Source organism: Cryptomeria japonica, chromosome 7 (assembly GCF_030272615.1).
Source record: "Cryptomeria japonica chromosome 7, Sugi_1.0, whole genome shotgun sequence".
NCBI classification, from domain to species: Eukaryota; Viridiplantae; Streptophyta; class Pinopsida; order Cupressales; family Cupressaceae; genus Cryptomeria; species Cryptomeria japonica.
The window spans coordinates 230,393,489-230,419,671 of NC_081411.1; the positions used below are offsets into that span (position 1 = coordinate 230,393,489).

At 32.8% G+C, this 26,183-nt stretch overlaps 1 protein-coding gene across 1 annotated transcript in view; it reads right to left on the reverse strand.

Moving 5' to 3' along the window:
- Positions 1-8,651: 8,651 nt before the first annotated feature.
- Positions 8,652-26,183, reverse strand: part of LOC131856613 (lysM domain receptor-like kinase 3) — an 84,481-nt gene continuing 66,949 nt past the window's right edge. The window contains exons 3-5 of the mRNA XM_059208461.1: positions 10,214-10,283; positions 9,567-9,890; positions 8,652-9,531 (exon numbers count right to left, since the gene is read on the reverse strand). Coding sequence (XP_059064444.1) covers positions 8,737-9,531; positions 9,567-9,890; positions 10,214-10,283 — 1,189 coding nt within the window. The 3' untranslated portion in view covers positions 8,652-8,736. The remainder of the gene's footprint in view (positions 9,532-9,566; positions 9,891-10,213; positions 10,284-26,183) is intronic.

Consider the following 26,183-nt stretch of genomic DNA (forward strand, 5'->3'; position numbering starts at 1 on the left):
CTTTTACGAGCCATAAATTTTGACTTAGGTGTCTAATTGGCCATTAAAAAGAAAGATCAAAAAGAAATGCACAACATTGAAATGATAAGTAGATCATTGTATTTGTCTTTGAGCAATTTTTAGGCTTCTAATCTCTTCAAATTGGAGTTTGAAACTTTATAGAGGAAATTTGTTACAATTAAAAATTTAATATCTCTGAAATGGTACAAGATATTGAGATGATTATTTCACAATTAAATTTATATTTTATTTTCCCGCTAGGGGTCATTTTTCATGTGCATATGAGCTCATATAGGCTAACATACTAAAAATAAATTGTGATTATTTTTGGCTTTTTTAAACTTCTATGTATCTTACACCTCGTAAGTGCCATCATGGGCTCCAATAAAGATAAATAAACAGACAATAACAAAGGAAAATAATTTTTTTTTGGTGATCCAAGATTGATCCTATACCGCTAGATACTCCTACATTTGACACTCAAGATAATTTGAGAAGTAACCTTGTCATATCTTTGATCTTGGAGAAAAGACAAGATGATCAATATCTGCTTTAGACAACCATAAAAATCCTTCCTTTCCACTTACTTAACCAAAATTTATTCATACTACCTATTTATTGTACTTATATTCACACAATTATTAAAGATTTCTTCTATCTATTCCTTCTTAGCAGTAGATGACAGGACATTCTACTTTGATTTTGTCCATCCCTCTTCAACCCCTCTTTTATAATACTCTCTCAAATCAACAATATATAACACAAGTGACATGATAATTGTAATGGATAGCTCCACCTCATATGCTTTTTTTGAAGCCTGTTATTTACAATCTTGCATCGTCCAAATACCTCCATTTTAACTTATTATATGTTACCATAGGGAACCATCCTTTCCTCAAATGAACCATAACTTGATCAACAACATTGAATCTAGAAAACTCCATTCAGAGTCTACCTTTTTCTTGCATTGAAACTTTATCTTACTAATGTTCTTTGTTATTTCTTTATGCGAGTTCTTCATGTGTTCTAGAAATTCCTTATTATCTGCACAACTCTTTTCTCCCTTCTCTATCTTCCCCAACTCAAAGTAATTCCTTAATCTACTCCCATATACAATCTAGAAAGGGCATTTACCAATACTCCTATTGAAATTTTTTTAAAGAAAATTCTTCGTGTGAAAAAATCAAATCCCATCCCTTGGGATGATCATGAACCAACTATCTCATCGCATTTCCCAAATTCATATTTGTCACCTTTATTTTCCCATCAATTTATAGATGATTCATAGAATTGAAGTTAAAATTAATCTTCAATTTTTTCAATATGTTCCTCTAGAAGTACTTAAAAAAATTGATATTCTTGTTTGAAATGATAATTTTTCAAATATCATGTCCTATAACCACCTCCCAAAAAAATAATTCACCAATATGAACAAAACCATTAGTCTTCTAACATGGAATAAAATGTTCCATCTTAGAAAATTTTCAAGCATCACAAATACTTACTCATGTCCCCTCTTTTTCATTGGTAAACAAATAATCAAATTTATACTAATATCTTCTTATCATCTCTCTATTATAAGTAGTGGTTGATATAAGCCACCATTTTGACATACTCTTTTACCAATTTAAAATTATCTAGAAGTTTGCACAAACTTCTTCACATCATGTTGCAACTTTCAGCAATAAAAATTCTCACCAACAAGAGAAACAGTCACATATGAGCAAAGTGTCCAATGAATCCTTCACTATGCTTCTTCTTGATTTGGTTTTCTCTCATAGGACTCATTATTATGAAAAATTATCTTTCGGTAATTGATATTGGAAATTAAGTAATCCAACAATTATTTCCTATCCAAAGTAATGCGTTCCAAGAAAGCTCTCCAAGCGTCTGCAAAGTTTAGATCTTCAAGATACAAACCCTTGAGTTCATCAAACCTATCAACCCCTATCTTGATTTGTGTTAATAATGTTCATTTCTACTTTATCCATATACATCCTTATTTGACCTTTCACTCTTGTGCTTTAAATAAAAGTATAAGTTTATCAAAACTCAGCACATTTTAAGTTTCTATTGTCAAATAAAATTACAACCTACAAGATTGGATATAGTATTCTGATGATGCAATGGAAAAGACCCCAAAGTGTGTGACCTTGTGCATGGGGGTCTAATCTGTAGAGAAGTTCATCTTCTATTCTAATCCATGATAAAGTGTTGAACTGACATACCATTTTTAAATCCTATTGCACACCTATTCTAACAACTTGTAGGAGTAAAAGGGAGAAGATAAAATATAGAAATGAATGGAAGTGATACACCAAGGTGAGAAGATATCTCTCTTCCCCTTTCCTGAAATAACATAATGAATTAATAAAAACACCACAAAAATGAACAATCTTTAGTTGCAGTGGCCCTTAAGCATAAATATGGAGCTTCTAGTTATGAACATTGAGAGGGAAGATGATCTTCCATAGTCAACATTCATAAATGAATTTAACACAACATACAAGTAAGAAAGGTGATGAAATATATATAAGTAGTATGAAGGTAGAAATTTATACACAACATACCCATGTTGCAGAAAGGTAAGAATGTTGACTATTTCATTTGAAAGTTCAAGTTAAAACTTACTACTACAACAAACTCAAGAGAATTATAACTGTATAGAAGAAATGCATATCAAAGAGAAGGAGAGATAAGGTCAAAACAAGGAGAATGATTGATTGTTTTCTAAAGGGATCAAACCCTTACAAATGAGGCTTAAAAACCTATAAGTAATAATAGCATCACTAAAGGAAATTTAATATGAAGGAGGAGAAATCATAGTTTCATGTGAGATCATAGGTGCTACGAACATGAAGGCAACCATATTAAATTGAGAGTATTGGAATTTGTTGTCATTGATGAGTTGGTGTTGTCATTGATGTCAACCCTTAGCTTGTGTGTTGGTGATATGATTAGTGTTGTATTATATTATGGAGAGGTTTTTAACTCAGTGTTCATGAGGATATTAGAGATTGTTGTTAGTGAAGTAATGGTGTTGTCCATTGTTGTTAACTCTTTCTTGATGAAAGTACATGTTGTGTTGTGTCTATTGAATATTATTATAGTTTATGGTCATTGATGTATAGTGTAGTTGGTTAATGGTTGAATATGTTCTTTGTTGTAGATGTCAATCTTCTTGGTGTTGATGTCTACACTCAATATATTATAAAGATGTTAACGATTCTCACAATTTATTATAGAGATGCTATCATATCATATTAAAATGAGGACTAGAAGAATGATGATGAAGTGATGGTTTTTTAATTGTCTTCTGTATATTCCAAGTTGTTGTACTATCTCCTTTGTTGTAGATAGTTTCTTTGCGGACATTTTACTCCTATTTTTTTAGGTCCCTAGTATTTTAGGTAATGGTTTTTATTAAGGAAGTATGTAGATAGTTTGGCATGACTAGTTAGGACAAATTTTACGTGATGAAGTGCTCTGAAAGTATGCTTGTTAATCTTTTATCTCATGATTGTGTTTCCTCGCATTTTAGTAATTAATAATTCTATATGTTTAGTTTTTCAAGCTTGTTTGGGATAGATCAATGTTGAAGAAGTGTATGGAGATGTTGTTGAGGGTTCATTAAATGCTTCTACGTGCCCCATATGATACTGGATGACCTATTTGATGGTGCATTATGTCTAATGTTAGTTTTCATGGTAATTTGTATCTATTTAGCTAACAAAACTTTGTTCTTTTGATTGCAATAATATTTGGGGGTTTGTGCTAGCATACGAGTTTGTATTGAGTGATATTTGGGTTACACTTTGTATTGTTAGGATTTGGATTGTGTGAATTCATTTGGAGGAAGTCTTTTTGGGTTAGGTGGTTATGTGCTACACATTACCCTATTTATGACATTGGAGGATGTGTTCCCTTGTGTGTGATGTTTTGGACTACATTGTATGATGCAATAAGATGTTTTAGGCCCCCTCTATCTCCTCAATAGGATAAATTTTACTGTAATTATGTTTTGTGGTCACCCTTGTGGGACCACTCCTTCTTCCCTTTTCTGACTAGCTTAATTGATGTTTTGAGATGATGTGGATGGTATATAAAGAAGATAAAATTATTTGCAAAGTGTGTGGGTCAAAGTTAAATGTGAAAGATGTGAATGTAAATAAGTAAGTGTGTGGTGTGATAGTATTGGATTTGAATTGCATAACAGTTGCTCGAGGTAGTTTGTCAAGAGCAAATACATTTTAGGGTGTTTGTTAGATGTCAATATGTTGAAGGCTTGTTCATTGTAACTCATTTTTCATGTATATTGCTCAAAGATAGCTAGTCTTCTTAGCAAGTACACTATAACTTTCTCTAAGGTAAAAAACATGATCCCACAAGTCCTTTGGAAGTAGCGAGCTTCCTTGTGTAGTGAGCCCTAAAACAAGCTATAGTGTTGTTCATATACTGTGAGTTTTAACTCACGATATGGATTTTCCATCCTTAGGTTTTCCACATAAATCCATTTTTCTTTTGTGCACATACTTTCATTATTTATCTTTCATTGTTGTTCATTAGATTAAGGTTTAAAGTTTAATTTCAATTATTCAATAAATTATTAAGATTTGTTCAAGGTTGATTCACCCCTCTTCCCTCCTTCCTCCTAGTCTTGAGGTGTGTTTAATAATTGGTATCAAATCCAAGTTTCTCTAAAGTAAGATTAGAAGCTTGAGGAAGGTCTTGGACGACACAAGATGGATCTTCTAAGTTTCCCAAGTTTGATGGCACAAACTAAATTTTTTAGAAGAATAGAATGAAAGCACATTTGAACTCTTTGGAGTTTGGAGTCTGGAATTATATCAAAGAAGGTTATGAATTCCCCTAACTACTCCAATACATGTAGTTAATATAAAATATATGAGAATAATGATAAAGAAAGAAATACAATCTTGAATGGATTAGCTGATTGAAAATTAGTGAAAGTGATGCAACTCTACAATGTTAGAGATACTTGGGATAAGCTTAGTAGCATCTATGAAGGTGATAATAAATTAAATTATATCAAGATGTACAACTTCAAGTATAAATTTAAAAATTTGAGGATGTTAGAAGATGAAGACATCACTAGTTATATACTTCAAGAAATAGAAGTTGTAAATACAATCATAGGTATTGACAGAAGATTCCAATAAGATGAAGTTGTAAGAAAGGTGCTCAAATCTCTTCCCAAATGTTATAGTTCTAATTTTTTTCTATTGAGGAAAGTAACCTGATGGATAAGTATTTAACAGATCAATTACATTTTGTTTTCACAACTATTGAGATGAGAGAATTTGCTTTATATGATCCTAAGAAGGAAGTTGCATTCAACACTAGAAAGAAGGTAGAAGTTGAAGGTGCTTATTAAGAGGATGATCTTCATGAAGTAGGATCAAAATGTATAATTTATAAAATGACCCACTAAGTTGTTTTTTTTAGAGGCATTTAGACTTTAGGTTAAAATGACCTAGTGAGGTTTTTTTTTTTAATGTATAATTTAAAAAATGAAATCAAGTTACTTTTATTTTTAAAAAACTGATTGTAATTTTATTTTAACTTTAATACGTACGAGCTTTTAATTTTAAAACCTTGAATACATTAAGGTTCAAATTTTCCAAATGCGTTAGCTGTGTTTTTGTATTTCTCTTGGTGAGTGACCACTATTTTGTTCACCATCTTGGTGCACATACTCATCATTAGAAATTGTACTCACACCTAACCATCCATAAGCACAAAAGCCTTTCTTAGGCACATCCATAATTAATTTGGTTAAATTATTTTATGTTTTTATCTTGTTTTATTAACTTTTATACTTAATGTAAGTTTTTCTTATTTTGTGAGTATAATAGGTTAATATTTCTGTAGCTCACTATGTTAGGCATAAAATTGCATGCACATAAGACCAATCTCTTAGATTAAGGAATTTTTATTATCGCTAACATTGATCTCAACATCAAAGCTTTACTTGATGGCTAATGTGCTACAATATTATATGATGATAGTAAATAAAAAATGTCATAGTGCACGTCTTATAAATGGACAACATCTTGCCTTATATATGAATGGATATCAAATGTGCATGAAAGAAGAATCTAGCATGATGATATCTAGGTAGTTCCTAATAAATACATGGGTATTCGACCAATTATTCATCATTTAAAAATACGTCTAAAGGAAGGAATGGTATCCATATCATCATATACCAACTCTATATTACCTAATGGTAACCAAATATTATTATCAGCCATACATAAAAAATACAATACCCTTAGTCTCATTCTTGAAAAACTCCTTAAGCAGTCTTCAAATACCTTGGTTATTTGATTATAATGCTTTTCCATTATATCAAAGCTTTTGCAACATACTAAACCCTTATATATAACGACGATCTCATTTATATTTAATAACCTTTCCTTATAGTATTGGTTAGCCCGTAATCTATTAATAGCATCATCCAATTATAGATATAGAATCTCAAAACTTTGAAGATGATATAGCATTCAAATTAGGATCAATCTAGGAAGGAGTGATTAGGCTTAATGGTCATCAAAATATAAGGAACTTCAACAATCTTGGAATGAGTAATAGTTTGAGTAGGATTATTATATAATATTATTTGTGTTGTTAAAGACATTGTTTTATCTTCTTACAATACCTTACAAAATCGTAAATTAATTAACACTACTTTAATTGCACATTAATTATTTTGATTAAGAAATAATTCTCAAATGCAATATTGAAAATATTACTATGCTTCCAAGCATCAAATAGAAGCTAATAGCAATATTATGGATCTCGTAGTACTTAAAAAATATACACCAAATGAACCCATGTTTAACATTATCAAATCAAATAATAATCATCTTAGATTTTACGATACAAGATTAATCGGTGTCAATCACATCTAAAAACTATTTATTCATGAAGTCAACCTAGATCTACTATCTATTAAGGACTTTTCTACTTGAAAATGTTCTTACTTTATTAGAATGCATAATGTTATATAGATGTGAATCATGTATTCAATAGACATGACTCGTCTAGTATAATTTATATATAAATCATATGAATATGTATACATAAAAAGGTAACTTTAGGATTCATTGAAGCATGGAAATTTATAATATTATAAGATGGACAATAGGAAGAACAAACTATACAACATAAAGAGATCATCACAATTTCACAGTACTACTTCATCTATAAGTATATCATTTAAAAGAGATATAATATGATGAAGAACATATAAAAGATTGTCTCTCTTTGTACAAGAAAAATGTAAGATATGGTAATCATGGAGAAATGGAGCATAATTATCTACTAAATAAGATAAATAGTAGAAAATTTATAAAAACCTTATCAGAATAAAACTAACTATGTAATGCTTCTTTATTTTGTGCAGCTAATAATATGATAAACTGGCATAAATTTCTCAATGAGAAAGGTGCATGTAACAAAATATGTTAAAACATCAAAATCATTATGAATAGTATGAAGAGAGACAAACGATAGGGTGCCAAAATTGTCCATACTATGAACCAAAAATCTTTTATATGTGATATATGGTTCTATAAAGAATATTTGAGAGAAAACATAAACCCTCATCAAAGAATGTATGATTATATAATGCTCTAAAGTATGAGTCCCGCATTAAACTCTAGAATATCTTTGAGAACCAAACCCTTAATGTTAAATGATGGTTATAGGGGATTAATTAATCACTACAAAATGCAACACCAAACATAAAAGAATGATATGCTAAGTAATGAGAATTAATGAAAATAAGTGAAAAATAATAATTTCAAAAGATTTTCAGAAAATAAATTAAAAATAAAATCAATGGTAGATAGTGTAAGTAATCATAATAAGGATAAATGATAAGGACAGATGTAGGTTCAATGTAGAACTATATAACTGAATCTAATTATAACAAAATAAAAAAAAATATTTGTAGTGATATAAATATATTAAGATATTTTTCCAAATTAAAATTAAAAATACATAAAAATATATTTCAATTCTCACTTTTACAGATAATTGAAAATTATTTAAAATCTCAAACATGTAGGAATGAAAGTGAGAATTGCCAGTTCAAAATCAATAGACCCCAACAGAACACATAAACACACAATAATTGGAAAGAGAAACTAAAAAGTAATTTACAATAATTTCCTAAAGAGAATCTAATTATTCAGATTCCCTTTCCATTGTTGGCCAGCCATTTGCTTCACAGAAATCTATCGTATGGAGAAAACAGAAAACTCTAAAATGGGTTGCTGGCCCTTCTTCTAACCTGTTTACACAGTTGATTCCACACTGATGAACAATTATATTAAATGAAAAGGATTGTAGTAAAGTTCAATATGGGTTGTTCAAAACAGGATTTTCACTTAGATTACAAATTGTAGATACCCATCTAGCTTGAAAAAGTTTTAGACTCGCACAGCCCCTGTTTTCCCAATCGAGTAGCGTGTTCTAAGGGTTAAAGTACAGGGTGTCATGACTTCTAAACTATCTCTTCCCTGTACTTGTTAGCATGTGATGTAACAAAAACTTTTGATTTACAAACATCTTACAATTAGTTGAGAATTTCGTTCCACTTTAATCCTGTAACATCTGCCTGTCAAGCATCTGTTTTCCTAAAAAAAGTTCTTCTTACTTGTAAATAAAACATTATGAAACTAAACTGTGGTAATCAATAGGATGAATTTACCTTGCTTTAAATGTGGTAGTTATAAATTCCTTGTTATACTGTAATTTGTCAGACCATTGTTTGGACATTATAAATTCTTCGGAGATCTTCCCAGCAACATACCTCATATCAGGTCTCCTCTCTGGTTCAGAATCCACACAAGCAGCAGCAAGCCTTACCACTCTCTCTGCACATTCCACTGGAAAAGAATCCTTGAGCCTCGGATCCACCCAAGACCTTAACCTCCGTATACATTCTGCCTGTTCATCTGAAAGAAGTATCCTATTCACAGTCTCTACTAAAGAAACCCTCTCAAGTTCATTCTTGGCCTTACTCATATGTTTTATAGGCTCACGCCCTGCCAGAAACTCCAACAGAATAACCCCAAAAGCAAAAACGTCATCTTTCTGAGAAACAATCCCACTGCTAACATATTCTGGAGACATGTACCCCATTATTCCTGTTATTCTCATGCTCTTGGCTCTTTTACTCATTTTTCTGCCCTGATGACAAGGGTTTGGACCTTCTTCTTCTGTGATTTCTGCAGATATTGATATGTCTTTTGATACATCACAGATGTTATTGTTGTCCTCAAATTCATATTCACCTGTCAAATAACAAGCACCTACATGGCACATCATTGCCCTATAACCAGGCTGTGTGATTATAATGCTCCTTGACTTTAAATAATTATGCACATAGTGCAGTCTTGTGTCATGTTGCATGTATTCCAGGGCCTTTCCTACATCAATTGCAATCTGCATTCTAGAGATCCAAGTGTTCAATACTGTGTACCCAGGCATTCTGCTAAACTAGATCCCTGAACATAGTTGTAGACTAGAATTACACGACCCCCATTACAGCAGCCCCCCAATAGCTTTATTAGGTTGAAATGATATATATTACAGATATGTCCAAGTCCTGACCTAAAATCCCCGATGGCTTGCAGCTTCCTCGTTGTGATAGCCACTATTTTGCCCCTCGGGTTGGACTTATAAACAGAGGTTTTTCCAAGCCTTCCATTAGTGAATTGTATTGTGGCCTCTGTGATCTCCTTGAACATATAAAGAATGGGGTTTTCAGGGAGGACTGATTGTCTAGGACTTGCAGAGGAGGCTCCACTACCTGGGGAGGAAATGTTGCTGCTAAGGATCTCGATCCTGTGCTTTTTCTGAGAGTAGGGTCATCTTCCAAGAATCTGGATTTCCCCAAGGATTTTGCAGGATTAGGCTTAGGCTTAGGCTTTGGCTTTTCAACCCTGTGCATTTTAAGTTTCATGCACATCATATTTCCACTGTTTTGCTAAACTAACATTATATATCTCGTAATCTATTTCATTCAAGAGATGTTTCATGTAATTTTTAACCAAAAAAATACTTCCCAGAGACTTAACCACAAAATTGATCATGTAAGGGATGTTTCAAGCAGTTCTCCGTTGAAAACAAAATCTAGACAAACTATATAATTTGAATGGTGATGCAGAAAACATCATACCTGCTTATACGAGATGCCAACTTTCAAGTCCAACCCTAATTCTTTGCCTCTGCACTCCATGTTTCTCCCTCTGAGAAATAACGATTCACATCAATCAAACCCAATTTCAAAGCCCAACACTGAAAATGTTGACAGCCTCCATGGATTCCATTCCTCTTCCATTATTTTCTTGAAACAAATCGTCAGTCCGGACTACAGTTTCAGATGTTCACTTTCTAAATGTTTTCTGCGCATTAATCCCCATGAGAATACTTTCATAGATTGAATTTTGACTCTATGAAGAAAAGAAGAACAGTATAGAAGAGTGGAATTTGGTCTGATTTTCAGTCAGCGGACACCAATGAGCCACTTCATTCTATTAACTAGTATGTTTTTAAAATTAATGATAAACATTGGTAATGTTGACCATGCCACACGTAAGTGGGGAAACTTATGAACCGTAAGGAATGACGCTTTAGACGCTAGATAAATATCTAGTCCAAAAGTCAACTGCCTACATCAAGTGGTAAGTGGCGTGTGAAACATTCTATGGCTATCCACAAAAAGTCACCATAAAGTCGTTGGGTATTCTATAGATGATGGACTATATTTCTCCCTTTTTAATTATTTTATTCTATATTTTAAGGGATGAGAACTTACAGTGGAGCAGGTCCAATATATGGGATATTATTTGGACAAAATTAGCTCTATAGTGGAGTATTAAAACTATTATGTCAATATCTATCTTCTAAAAGGTTTTCTTAAATGGATATTACTTGGACAAATGAGTTTTATAGTGGAGCATTAAAAGTATCATGTTAATACTTATCTCTAAAAAGCTTTTCTTAAATTTTTTTTAAAACAATCAATTATGTGATGCCACATTTGCACACCAATAAATATAACTTAGCAGACAACTATTAGTCTTAATTTATTTTGCGACCATTTTGAGCACCTTAACAAAAAAACATAGTGATGTGGCATCTTATTTGACAATGTGAACTCGAAAACAAATATTTTAAGTAGCAGATTTGACAAGTAAATTGTTGTACGAAATTGAATATGATTTGAAATATCCACATTGGATTTTGGGAGCAAAGAAGTTAGATAAGCATTGCCATAGGTACATCTCCCTTATTGTATGGCAAAAATTTTATACTTCCTATTTCCTACATTTTCCTATCGCGTTCACCAAAAAATGTAGATAAGAAAATGGAAAACGGAAAACATCAAAGCAATGACTAATAGGTAACCACAAAAACTTATAATTGCAATGAAATAAATCATATAACATTTTAGAAGATTGAAAGCATAACATCAAAAGATAATGCAAATCAAAGTGCTAATGTCACCTCCATTGACCTCCATTATTTTTCGTTTTCCTCCAAATTATGTGGCTATCACCTACAAGTGCAAAATGTGAACAAAAAGCATGATTGTCAAACAAAAATGACAACGTGAGGATACTTGAGATGTGGTTTTTATTTTGATGAGAAAAGGGCTCAATTTATAGAGAAATTAGGATTCATTGGATGGCCAAGATTGATTTGAGACTGAAAATAATCAATGCACAAGATTGAGTGCACAACAAAGTTGTCATTCAAGAAAGGATGAAGATAGAAGAAAGCAAATGAAAAGATATTGTGAGAATAAATAATAAAATATATAATTATCTTCTCATAAATACCAAATTAGTAGGTTGAAAATATCTCCTCACAAAAAGAAGATTTTTGGAGATGCATTCGTCATTTTTGAATTTTAAAATTATGATTAATGAGATATTGCAAAGATTGACTTTTGAAAATTCAGGAAAGATATTAGTTTCCAAATTTGAAAATTAGGAGGATTTTAAGAGAAGATTTAATAATTAAAAATTATTAAATATCTCCATATAAGAGGATAAAATGGAAGAATAAAAAATTAAGAAAAGAAGGAAATAAAGATGAATTAATAAATAAAATTTATTAATTATCTTTATTTTGGAGGAAGATAAATATGAAAAATTAATAAAAATGATTTATTAGTTTATTGCTCATATGTATGAATTAGTTAATTAAATAAAATTAATTTATTTAATTAATGGACAAAGGGGACAAATAAATAAATTATTAAATTTATTTGTTTAGGTCTCAGAAGAATTGTTAGTAAAAGGGAGTTTAATTAATTAATTAAACCTAAGAGGCAATATGTGCATGATATGTTAAAAATAGGAGACACGAGTGTTGACCAATTTTTAGTGTCTACAAAGTGAATGGATAACCATCCATTGTGAGTTGTAGATGATTTTTCTTAAGTAAGATTTTCCATATTGTTATGTTTTCATCTTTTGAAGAATAGGTATTTTTATTATCATTTATAAAATAATAGTAGTACACATTCAGAAAAAGAGTGTGTGAATATAAAATCACACTTCAATGTTTGACAGGGGGCTATAGTCCAAAGAAAAAGCATAAGAAAAATAGTCAATAAATGGTGAGTGCAATAGAAAAAGGGGAGGTGGATGGTCTTAGTCATCTAACTTATCCATACCATAGTATAGTTCAAAGTTTCGACAAAAGGGTCCTACCTCTCATCATCTTTTTATTTATCTTAATCATCATGGGCCTTAGAGAAATCCAATGTCGATTGAGAAATTTTGCTAAAAATAAACCTATTTGAACCATCACCAAAAAGCCACCTAGGAATATTACCAAAATGCTAGGCAAGGGCATCTCTCAAAGGCCACACAAAATTTTCCTTTAGAGGAGGAGGTAGAGAGGCTAAGAACTATCAAATAGGTTGTGGCACACTCTTATGACCATAGTTCCTTTAGCCATTTGGGAGAGAAGGCCTATTGTTGAGAACATTAATTTCCACGAGTTGAGAAAATTTTCTTTTTCAATGCCTATAAGGTGGTGAGTGTCCCTAAGAGGAGGAAGGAGATAGAGGAACACTATCTATGGTACAAGGGATAAACACCTAATGGTCAAGCCATTCTTGAAGATGAGTTGCTTCTAGGAAAAATTTATTAGGTTACACTTAGATTTGTACTAACACATTAAAAAAAATAATTGCTTAAAGAAAAGTGAGACATTCTACTCATTAAAGTAATGAGAAAAATTATAAATTTAATATATTTCCAAATGCTAAAGAGAATCTCCACCTTGAAAAATTTTCACAGTGCACTATGTTTTTGGGGGATAAGAGGGGGATAAGAGGCCAATCTTCTTAAAGAACCATGTTCCAAGAGAAACAATTTAGGCTATAAAGATCAAAAGAAAGTGAAATTCCAATTCCAATGCTTCTCATCTCAGGGACAAAACTAAGAAAGGTGTTTAAATGACTCCAACTACCCATATAACATTGGAAAAGATGGTTTGGGTTTTCATACGAGCTACTTATGTGCTCACTGTTGGAGTAAATAATTCATACATTAAGTATTCGCTTAATTGCATTAATTCGCTAAATAATCTATGCCTTAATTAGTAATTGATTATTTGAATCTATTATTTAGTTAATTAATTAATTAAAGATAATTTTAATTAATATTTATCTCCATGCATAATGCAAACTAGGAAAAGAAAAATGCGTTTAGATTTCGAGAGTTTCATGTATTTAATTAGTCTATTATGCTATTTGTGCATACATAACCGATTCATGCATTCTTGTAAACTCCACCATTTAGGGTTTCTATATTTAGAGTTATATTTATTTATAAGGATGTCATATCCTTCTTTGTAACTCAAGAAATTTCAAAGCAATTCAACTAATTTCATTGTTATTGTCTTCAATTATTTTGATGTATAACTATCTCTTTATGTGTGACAAGTATTGTTGCAGAATATAACTGGGCTTGTGGGATTCACATTTCATGAATTCTAACATAATATCAAAGCTCTAGATTGTAAGATTCATTGTTCATTTTTTTAGAAATTATTTGTCTATACATCAAATTATTCATCTTGGGTTAATTTAGAGCACACTATTAGTTCTAGAAGGCTCGAGAAAGTTAGGATCACCTTTAGTTTCATTGAAATCGGATACATGGAGTCCATTTTGCAAGCATTCCAAGTTCGAGGGTTTTCTCTGTTCCAAAGGGTACTTCAAAATTTGGAGAGTTTTTGGCCCAAATGGATCTTGCCATTGCCCTTAGAAGACCTTTTAGATGAATTTTAATATATAATTTTCCTAGTTTCAGTGACAGGAGCATCATGGGCACACATTTGGTCTATTTCGGTCGTACATAGGTACAGTACGAAAATATTTTAATATTTGTGTAAAAAAAAAGAAAAAAAAAAAAGAGTAACAAAAAATAAAGTACGTACAACCTATGTTGGCCTAGTGGTGCAGAACTTGTGCCCTTGAAAGAGAGGTCACAAGTTAAAATCCCATAGGGGGTGGGGTATGTACATCTTATCGGCTTCGGCCTATTACCCATAAAAAAAAGAGGAGGTACAAAACCAATGTCTAGCGAGACTCTCTCAAGAACAAATGTACAAAGAACCCCCCATGAGAGAGGATCGAGGCTCCAAAGCCCCCTTAATGATAGAACCCCTATCCCGATGATCAAAACGATGTGGCTTTAATGTGGAGGAAACAAAGTCAATGGACAAAGAAGAGGAGAAACCTACACGCAAGGAAAAAATGGAAGGCCTCGATGTTGATCAAAGGAGAATGCATGATGATATTTCAAAGGAAGCTCCAATGATGGTGGGATAACAGATGTGATGAGGATTTTGGCAGAATTTTCATGAGTATCTCTTCCGATCTTGCAATACACTATAGGAAGTTTGGGCACAACTTAACCTTCTATTTAGTAAGCAAGACATATTCCAGAGTTATTAGTTAGAGAATGAGTTGATATGTCTTAATCCTTCAGATTTTGACACAATTTAGGACCTCTTCACAAAGCTTAAGTCCTTGAGGTTTCTATCTGTAGAGTTATTTTTCTTTATAAGGATGTCATATCCTTCTTTGTAACTCAAGAAATTTTAAAGCAATTCAATTAATTTCATTGTTTTTGTTGGTATTTTGGTATGGTTTTGTCATTGATGTCAACACCTACTAGAACACTAGCACTTTGGAGATCCAACAACATTCATTGGCAAGCAAGTAACTATTGCACAGTTACTGGTATATGGTTCACCAACACTTGGTAATGTCAAAGACATCGTGTGGACACTTTGTTTGGTAGAATTAATTATTGGTATATTCATATTTGCATATTTGCTTTTACCGGCAAATAGATCTAGGGTTACACTGGCAGGTTTATCTTTTCCAAATCAGCATGGCACACTTGGAGATGATTTATTATTGTTGTAAATGTATTAAGCTGACATGTTTAATTGGTTATTGCATCGGATATTATATTGTTTGTAAAATTTTTTTATTGTAATATCTTGTAGAGCTGACCTACTAAAATTGGTCTTAGGTTATGGTATAAATGTAAGATCTTATTTGTAAGATTGAATGTGGAATGCGAAAAAGAATTGTGTGAAGGTATATGTGAGATTAAGCAGAGGTATACATGAAGACATCATTTGAAGGTGAAGCTAGGTTTTTGTAGAAGCATATTAGCATTACACCGGTACTGAATCCAACATATGAAGATGCTATTTTGTGCAGTATATTCTTATTGGATTTAACCATCCAACTGTAGTCAGTGTGACTCCCATTTTGTGATTGAGCAGTGAGCTCTAGGCTGTTTGCCTTTTTGCATGTGTAGACCCCATTTATGTACACTTACTATCTGCAGTAGTATCATCTGATTGTGGCTAAGGTTTCCCACTGTGGTTTTTCCCCTTACAGGGTTTCCACGTACAAATATTGGTGTTATGTGTTGTAGATGATTTTATGTTTATGTTTCATACATTAATCTTTACCGGTATAGCAATTTACTATTAACATAATCTACCAGCATACTTAACTAGTTTACTGGTATTAAGCATTAAGTTGGTTAATTGGTTTTTGGTTTGAACTTATTAGACAATTGATTCACCCCCCCCTCTCAGTTGTCTCCGAGACCTAACAATTGCTATCAGAGCCTAGTCCTATTTTGCAGAAGTTTAACAACTTGAGGAGATCCAATGACTACTAATTACTTCAGAAAAGACAATCCTAAACTTGATGGAACTAACTATGGGATATGGAAGATCAGGATGGAGACATATCTGCATTGCATTGGTAAAGACATTTGGGAATTTACAAATAATGGTTATACTACTATTGTAGCTAGTCAAACTGCTCCAACTACCTTAGTTAAAGATGAGGAAAATGATTGCAAAGCAAGAGAAGCACTTTTGAGTGCATTATCAAATCAACAAATCATGGGATTATCAGATAGGTCTACTGCTAAAGCTATTTGGGGTCATTTGGAAACATTGAATGAAGGAGATTCCACAGTCAAGATTGCAAAACTTGAAAGCTTCCGAGTTAGGTATGAACATCTGAAAATGGAAGAAGATGAAAGAATTTCTGCTTTTATGGAAAGGGTAAATGAAATTGTTTTAGGTATTAAATGTTGTGGAGGAACCTTGAGTGAGGATGAAATTATTTCAAAAATTTTAAGAGGATTGCCACCGGCATATAAAATGAAGGTTACTACTATAAATGAGTTGAGAACAATGCCTAATACATCAGTAACTAGGGATACACTAATTGGAAAACTTTCATCTTTTGAAATTGAGGAATTTGGTCTTGTTGCTACTATAAAGATAGATTTGGCCTTTAAAGCATCAACATCATCTGCTCCATCATTTGACAAATCAGATTGGAAAGCCTTTTATGCAAGAGAACTTGAAGAAACTAGGAAGGAGAATGAAGAGCTTGAAGAACTTGAAGCACTATTTGCAAGAAAAATGCCAAAAGGTCCAATTGGAAGTAAGTATGAAGGTAAAGTACCCTTTAAATGTTTTAACTACAATAAGATTGGTCATATGGCTTCGAGATGCCCTGATAGACATGCTAGACTAAGAGAAGAAGCTAGAAGATCATACAAGCCTAATCTTGAATATTAGAGATACAGATTTAAGAAGAACAAAGACAAATCTTGTTACATTGCTGATGAAGGTGTGATTGATGATTCTGATGAGGATCCAGCAGACAATGGATGGGTTTTTGTTTCTATAATAGAAGATCAACCGACACCTACCGCTCAACCGGTAGAACAAGCACTATCAACTAGAGTTGAAGTAAAGGATGAATGGATCATTGACTTGGGATGCTCACATCACATGACAAGAGACAAAGGTAAATTCTTAAACTTTCAAGAATACAATTAAGGTTTAGTAAGATTTGGAGATGACAAAGCCTATTCAATCAAAGGTAAGGGTTCAATATCTCTTGATGGTAAGCATAACACTGACAATATCTACTATGTTGAAGGATTGAAGCATAATCTTTTAAGTGTTGGTCAATTAGTTGAGAAGGGATTTCAGTTAAAATTTAAAAATGCAAAATGCAAAATCATGAATAGAACTTGTTTGGAAATTGCAACCGGTAATCAGACTAGAGGTAATATCTTTCATTTGAATAACAGTGAAAAAACATGCTTGATTGCACATATAGGTGAAAGTTGGTTATGGTATAAGAGACTATGTCATGTAAACTTTGATTGCATGGTGAAAATCAGTACTTCTAAGGCAGTTAGAGATCTACCTAAAATTGTGAAACCTCAGAATACAATTTGTAAAGAATGTCAATTTGGAAAACAAGTTAGAGCTAGTTTCAAAAGTATTCCAGAAAAATCCAATAATGCTCTTGATTTAATTCACACTGATTTATGTGGTCCAGCTAGAACTAAAAGCTTACAAGGTGATAGATATTTTATGCTAATTATTGATGATTATTCTAGAATGTGTTGGGTTACTTTTCTCAGAGAAAAATCAAAAGCACTTGGAAAGTTCAAACTGTTCAAAGCAATGGTTGAAAATGAAACCGGTAAGAAAATCAAATGTTTAAGATCAGATCAAGGAGGAGAATTCACATCTAAAGACTTTAATACATTCTATGAAGTGAATGGAATCAAAAGACAGTTATTAGCACCTCAGACACCACAGTAGAATGGAGTTGTTGAAAGGAAAAATAGAACTATCTTGGATGCAGCAAGAAGTATGTTATCTGAAGAAAATCTACCACATGTGTATTGGAGAGAAGCAGTTAGCACTATTGTCTATACATTCAACAAAGTTCACATCAAAGGTGAAGCCGGTAAGACCCCTCATGAACTATGGTTTGGTAATACTCCTACTCCTAAGTATTTCAGAATTTTTGGAAGTAAATGTTATATTAGAAGAGATGAGTATATTGGAAAATTTGATCCTAGAAGTGATGAAGGAATATTTCTTGGTTATTCATCTAAGAGCAAGGCATATAGATGTTTTAATAAAGATTGCAGAAAATTGTTAAGAGTACAAATGTAAAGATTGATGAACAATTCAGAGGAACTTCAAGGTATATAGACTCTGAACCGGTAATAGAAATTGTGACAAATGAACCTACACTAAATCCACCAGTACAGAATGAAGATCCAGTTACCCTGGTACCATCAGAGGATTCCACAGTAAATGAAGAACAACAGCAAACTAAGACACCCAGGTATGTAAGATTGAATCATTCTGAAGATAAGATAATAGGAAACAAATTTAAGGGAGTTATGACAAGAGGAAGATTGGCAAATGAAGAGGTATGTCTTATTTCTCAAATTGAACCATCATCTATCAATGAGGCATGTGAAGATAAATTTTAGATTAAAGCTATGGAAGAAGAATTAGGACAAATTGATAAAAATAATACTTGGACATTAGTTCTCTGACCTAAAGATAAAAATGTAATTGGAACCAAATGGGTATTTAGAAACAAACTAAATGAAGATGGTAAGGTTGTCAGGAATAAAGCAAGACTAGTGTGTAAGGGATATTCTCAGAAAGAAGGAGTTGATTACAATGAAACCTTTGCACCGGTAGCCAGAATTGAGGCAGACAGATTATTCTTAGCTTTTGCAGCTCACAAGGACTACAAAGTTTATCAAATGGATATTAAATGTGCTTTCTTGAATGGAGATCTTGAAGAGGAAGTCTATATTGAACAACCTGATGGATTTTCTTTGATAGATGACAATGATATGGTTTGCAGGTTAAGAAAAGCTCTGTATGGATTGAAACAAACCCCAAGAGCTTGGTATGCAAGGTTGGATAAGTATCTTTTAAAGATTAGTTTTACTAAAGGAAATGCAGACAACAATTTATATTACAAAATAACTAATGATGACATCTTGATTATAGAAGTATTTGTTGATGATATAATCTTTGGAGGAGAAGATGGATTATGTAAGGGATTTTCTATTAAAATGCAGCAAGAATTTGAATTGTCTATGATTAGAGAAATAAAACTCTTTTTAGGATTGTAGATTTCATAGACTGATAAAGGTATATTTTTGAGTCAATCCAAGTACTTGAAAGAATTACTAAATAAATTTGGGATGGAGAACTCTAAACCGGTAAGCACACCTATGACTAAAAATGACAAATTATCTCAAAGGGATGGATCTACACCTGTTAATCCAACTAGATACAAATCTATGATAGGAGGTCTACTGTATTTGACACAAACCAGGCCTGATATTATGAATGTAGTATGTACTGTTTCTAGATTTCAAAGTAATCCTAGGGAAAATCATGAATCAGCAGTAAAAAGGATTTTCCAGTACTTACAAGGCATAGCAAATCTTGGATTATGGTATCCTAGAGATGAAAATTTTGATCTATGTGCATACACAAGTGCAAATTGGGCAGGAGATGTGGATGATAGAAAAAGCACCACTGGAGGAGCATTCTTTCTTGGAAAGAGATTAGTTTCTTGGTTAAGTAAGAAACAAAGTTGTAAATTTTTATCAACAACAGAATTAGAATATGTTGCCACAGCAACTAACTGTACACATGTACTATGGCTTAAGCAAATGTTGAAAGACATAAAGGTAAAATGAAAGGAGCCTATTACTATATATTGTGATAACACTGCAGCAATTGATATATCTAAGAATCCAGTATTACACTCTAAAACAAAACATGTTTTTATCAAACTGAATTTTCTAAGGAAAAAGTTGAAGAAAAGGAGATAAAACTGGTTTATGTGAATAGTAAAGAACAACTTGCAAATATTTTCACAAAACCTTTGCCTAAGGAGACTTTTGAATATCTTAGGGATCAGCTTGGAGTCATACCACCACCAGTAGAGACTTAGACAGTTAATGATTGTCATCAACTGATAGAATTGAAAGACAATTTTTTTACTCTGGTCTTTGATGAGGAAGCTACTTCTCAGGGGGAGTAGTTGGTATATTGAATTGATTGGTATTTTGTATATGAACTTGATTTTTGTAACTTTGGCATTTGATGTCAAAGGGGGAGAGATATCTATGGAAAAACACATTATCTTTTGGGGAGAGATTGGTAGAAAGATTGGTATTGAAAATAAAACTTTGGATAAACACATGTTGCTCCTAGGGGGAGAGATTGTTGTTTAGGAGAGATCATTTAGTTTTGGTATTTGGCATTTCTGTTTTGGCACTTTGATGGTTTTTCCATCTTGTGTTGCCATCAATGCCAAAGGGGGAGATTGTTAGTATTTTGGTATGGTTTTATCATTGATGTCAACACCTACTAGAACACTAGCACTTTGGAGATCCAGCAACATTCACCAGCAAGCAAGTAACTATTGCACAGTTACTAGTATATGGTTCACCGAAAGGATATAATGTTCACTGACACTTGGAATGATATGGAAGACACTTGGTAATGTCGAAGACATCGTGTGGACACTTTGTTTTATAGAATTAATTATTGGTATATTCATATTTGCATATTTGCTTTTACCAGCAAATAGGTCGAGGGTTACACCGGCAGGTTTATCTTTTCTAGATCAGGATGGCACGCTATGGAGATGATTTATTATTGTTGTAAATGCATTAAGCCGACATATTTAATCAGTTATTGCATCAGATATTATATTATTTCTAAAATGTTTATTTTGTAATATCTTGTAGAGCCGACCTACTAAAATTGGTCTTAGGTTATGGTATAAATGTAAGATCTTATTTGTAAGATTGAATGTGGAATGCGAAAAAGAATTGTGTGAAGGTATATGCAAGATTAAGCAGAGGTATACACGAAGACATCATTTCAAGGTGAAGCTAGGTTTTTGTAGAAGCATATCAGCATTACACCAGTACTGAATCCAGCATATGAAGATGCTATTTTGTGCAGTACATTCTTATTGGATTTAACCATCCAATTGTAGTCAGCGTGACTCCCATTTTGTGATTGAGCAGTGAGCTCTAGGCTATTGGCCTTTCTACATGTGGAGACCCCATTTATGTACACTTACTATCTGCTGTAGTATCATCTGATTGTGGGTAAGGTTTCCCACCATGGTTTTTCCACTTATAGGGTTTCCACGTACAAATATTGGTGTTATGTATTGTGGATGACTTTATGTTTATGTTTCATGCATTAATCTTTACCGGTATAGCAATTTACTGTTAACACAGTCTACCGACATACTTAACTGGCTCACCGATATTAAGGATTAAGTTGGTTAATTAGTTTTTGGTTTGAACTAATTAGACAATTGATTCACCCCCCCCCCCCCCCCCTCTCAGTTGTCTCTGAGACCTAACAGTTTTTGTCTTGAATTATTTTTTTGTATAATTATCTCTTTATGTATGACAGGTATTCTTGTAGAATATAATTGGGCTTGTGAGATTCACATTTCATGAATTCTAACATGGAATCAGAGCTCCAGATCTGAAGATTCATGTTCATTTTTTTGGACATTAGTTTCATATACATCAAATTGTTCATCTTGGGTTAATTTAGAGCACACAGTTAGTTCTAGAAGGCTCATTTAAGTTAGGACCACCTTTTGTTTCGCTGAAATTGGATACATGAAGTCCATTTTGCAAGCATTCCAAGTTCGAGGGTTTTCTTTGTTCCAAAGGGTACTTGAAAATTTGGAGCATTTTTTGCCCAAATGGATCTCGCCATTAGCCTTAGAAGGCCTTTTAGATGAATTGTAATATAAAATTGGCCTAGTTTTGGTGACAGGAGCATCAAGATCACAAATTTTCTCTATTTCAGTCGTACACAGGTATAGTACGAAAATATTTTAATATTTCCATAAAAAAAACAAAAAAACAAAACAAAGAGTAACAAACAAGAAAGTACAAAACCAATGTCTCAAGAGACTCTCCCAAGAACATATGTACAAACAACTCTACATGAGAGAGGATCGAGGCTCCAAAGCCCCCTTGAATGATAGAACTCATATGTCGATGATCAAACCGGTGTGGATCCAATGTGGATGAAACAAGTCAAAGGACAAAGGAGAGGAAAAACTTGCACACAAGGAAAAAATGGAAGGCCTGGATGTTGATCAAAGGAGAATGCATGATTATCTTGCAAAGGAAGCTCCAATGATGGTGGGATAACAAATGTGATGAGGCTTTTCACACTCTTTGCATGAGTATCTCTCCTGATATTGCAATACCCTATAGGAAATTTGGGCACAACTTGACCTTCTATTTGGTAAGTAGGACACACTCTAGAGTTATTAGCTAGAGAATGATTTGACAAGTCTTAATCCTTCAGATTTTGACACAATTCAGGACCTCTTCACAAAGCTTAAGTCCTTGAGGCTTTATCTAAAGTAGTCTTCTAATGAGAAGAAAGATGACCAGTTGATCCTTTCTATTCTTGGAAATCTTGGTCCAGATTATTCTATCTTTATTTCTGCCTCCTATGCTACAAAGGATGCTATGGGCTCTGAGTACAAAATGCCTTCTCTTGATGAGTTTTCTATTTAACTCATTCGACAACAGTCAAAGTTGATTCATAAGGGTACATTGAAGCCTTCAAAAGCTTCAGCTCTTATTACTACTCCACCTCAAATGAACATGAAGGCTTCATCTAGCAAAGGAAACAAACAGTTCATCGAAAGACTATATGGAAAGGAAAGGATTTCAGTACTTAGAATACATTTGGTTCACCTTCTCCTAAGGGAGAATCATTGAACAAAGAAATACCTATTTGTGCTTATTGTAAATGCCATGGCATGATGAGTCATATTGCCACCAGAATAATTTTGATGGATATGAGAAACAGATTTCAGATTTGACTTCTCTTCTTGCAAAGAGCAATATTCCTACTTCTTCTTTGATAGGTCTTATTCTTCTCCTTCATTCTAGATAGATGGGTAGTCCAATGGAAAGGGTCATGGATTATATTTAACCACTAGTCCACCCTATTCTCGATGGCTAGTGGATTCAGGTGCTTCACATCATATGGAATCTTCTTAGGATATTTTCTCATCTTTTAAGGATTCTCTTACACAACACATCTTTATGGGCAACAATAATGTTATGACAGTATGTGGGAAGGGTTCTATAGGCATTGATGACAGTACTTTCAGTGATGTAATTTGTGTACCATCTCTGTCTACTAACCTTCTATCTATTTATCAAATTTCTCACATTGGGACAAGGAAGACAGTTGAGTTTACATGAGATTCAGTGCATATCAAAGACAACGAGACTAGAGACATTGTTGCCACAGGGAAAATTGATCATTATTCACGCTTGTGCTACTTTTCTCATTTTAGTCCACCATCTCTATTGTCTATGAATCACTCTCTTTTTCCAAGAGAGAATTTGGAGGTGAAGTTAGGTCACTTGAACTTATGTGTTGTTCTTGAGACTAGTGTTGTGACTTCTGCACCTCAATCTACTGTTGAGTTTACATTTATTTAGCAAGATTCCTCTTCAGCACTGCCTGACATTGTAGCTCCATACATTGAGCCCACTACTGCTATTGTTGAGGACATATTAGAGGATGTTCATTCCCTCTGAGATGATAGATTCAACACATTTGTTATTCCACCATCATTGGAGCTTTCTTTATAGGATCATCATGCATTTTCCTTGGATCAACATTTAAGCCTTCTAGTTTTGCCTTACATATAGGTTTTTCCTCTTCTTTGTCCATTGACTTTGTTTTCTCCACATTGGAGCCACATCACTTTGATCATTGGAACAAGGGTTCTATCATTCTGGAGGGGCTTTGGAGCCACATATGTTCTTGAGAGAGTGTCTTGAGACACTGGTTTTGTAATTTCTTTTTTATTTCTCTTTTGTAGAGGAGTTTTGTTCCCACTGAGTTTGCTCATTTTTTCTGTTTCCAAGAAACTTGCATGTATGTTCATGGGTACCTCATTAGCCTTTATATTGGTATGCATCTTCCATTCATCTTTGCATGTTTTTTTCCCTACATATTTTTTTGTTTCTCCCCGGTTGTGCATTTAGGGAGGGTGTTGGAGTAAATAATTCATACATTAATTATTCACTTAATTTCATTAATTCACTAAATAATCTATGCCTTAATTAGTAATTAATTATTTAGTCAATTAATTAATATTTATCTCCACGCATAATTCAAACTAGGAAAAGCAAACTATCTTTAGATTCTGAGAGTTTCATACATTTAATTGGTCTATTATGCTATTTGTGCATACATGACTAATTCATGCATTCTTGTAAACTCCACCATTTAGGGTTTCTATGTTTAGACTTATAGTTCTTTATAAGAATGACATATCCTTCTTTGTAACTAAATCAATTTCAAAGCAATTCAATCAATTTAGTTGTTATTGTTTTCAATTTTTTTTTTGTTCAATTATCTCTTTACGTGTGACAGGTATTCTTGCAGAAGATAACTGGCCATGTGGGATTCTCATTTTATGAATTCTAGCAATCACTAGTAAGCCTTGGAAAATAATACACTAAGTGAAGTAAGTCAATTTAGGATCCAAAATAGTATAATAGATATTAATAAATATGCATAATCAAATCAAGAATAGTGACATTACATGCCATCTTTGGTTTAAATTGGGCACCATGGGTAAATATAGATATAGTCAATGGTTAGTAAGATGGGCCTTGTAATTATGGAAAGTGATTTGTTGACCCCACTTCTAATCTTTCAACTAAAAGCTAAGGGATTGAATTCTAATTTGATGAACTATATCAGTTGGAATAGCGTGTATAATAGTTTCAATTGTCTCACATGGTCATGGTTAGAAAGATAAATATTAGCCCTAGTCTCATTCTATGACCTGAGACTCATAAAAGTTATAGAGAATAAATCTCATGGACATTGGATAACTTTATTTTGAAACAACAAGGCCTTCACCCATGACAAGAGCACCAAGAGATGACCTTGATCTTGCAAGAGAGTACTACCAAATGTTCTTGTTGTAAAGGTAAATTACATCCTTAAAGACTAAACCATTCCAAAAAAGCTAAGGTTTGATGGCCTCACAATATTTCCATATAGTTTTTTCCACAAAAGTACCCTCAATGTAAACTACATTTTTCATGGTGAGAAGGGTTTGAAAACGAATCCCCTTCTATGAAATTTGATCAATTGGATAGCCCAAGGAAATTATATATCTATAAATTTTCAAGATTAATTTCTAGTGAGGGCACAAATTATCCACTTAACACAAAGAGCTATTCATTGTCACTTGTTGAATAATAGCCCCAAATCTCTAGACTTGTGAAAGATATAACAAAAATTATAAGCAAACTGATGATGGCCCTTATGATTATTAGAAGAAACCCATAGAAAACTTCTCAAAGAAGTTTCTCAAGTTTCATATAAGAGGCTTTCAAAGGATCCCATCATCAGGAGTAAGACACATGAATAGTTGCAAGGATTTTTTAGCAAACTTGAAAATTTCCATATAGGGAAGGTGGATTCATGATCTAATAAGTGAGATACATATTAATTGTGAAAACAAGAATTTTTCATAAGGCCGCCTAAGAATCTTATCTATAAAATGGAATTCCTAGAAACATGAATTTTAGAATGAAAATTCATTTCTAGCAAAAAAGTGTGAAGCCAAGTAGGAAAAAAAATTATTTTTAAAAACATTGAGTCTTTTTCCATTGAATGGATGAGTT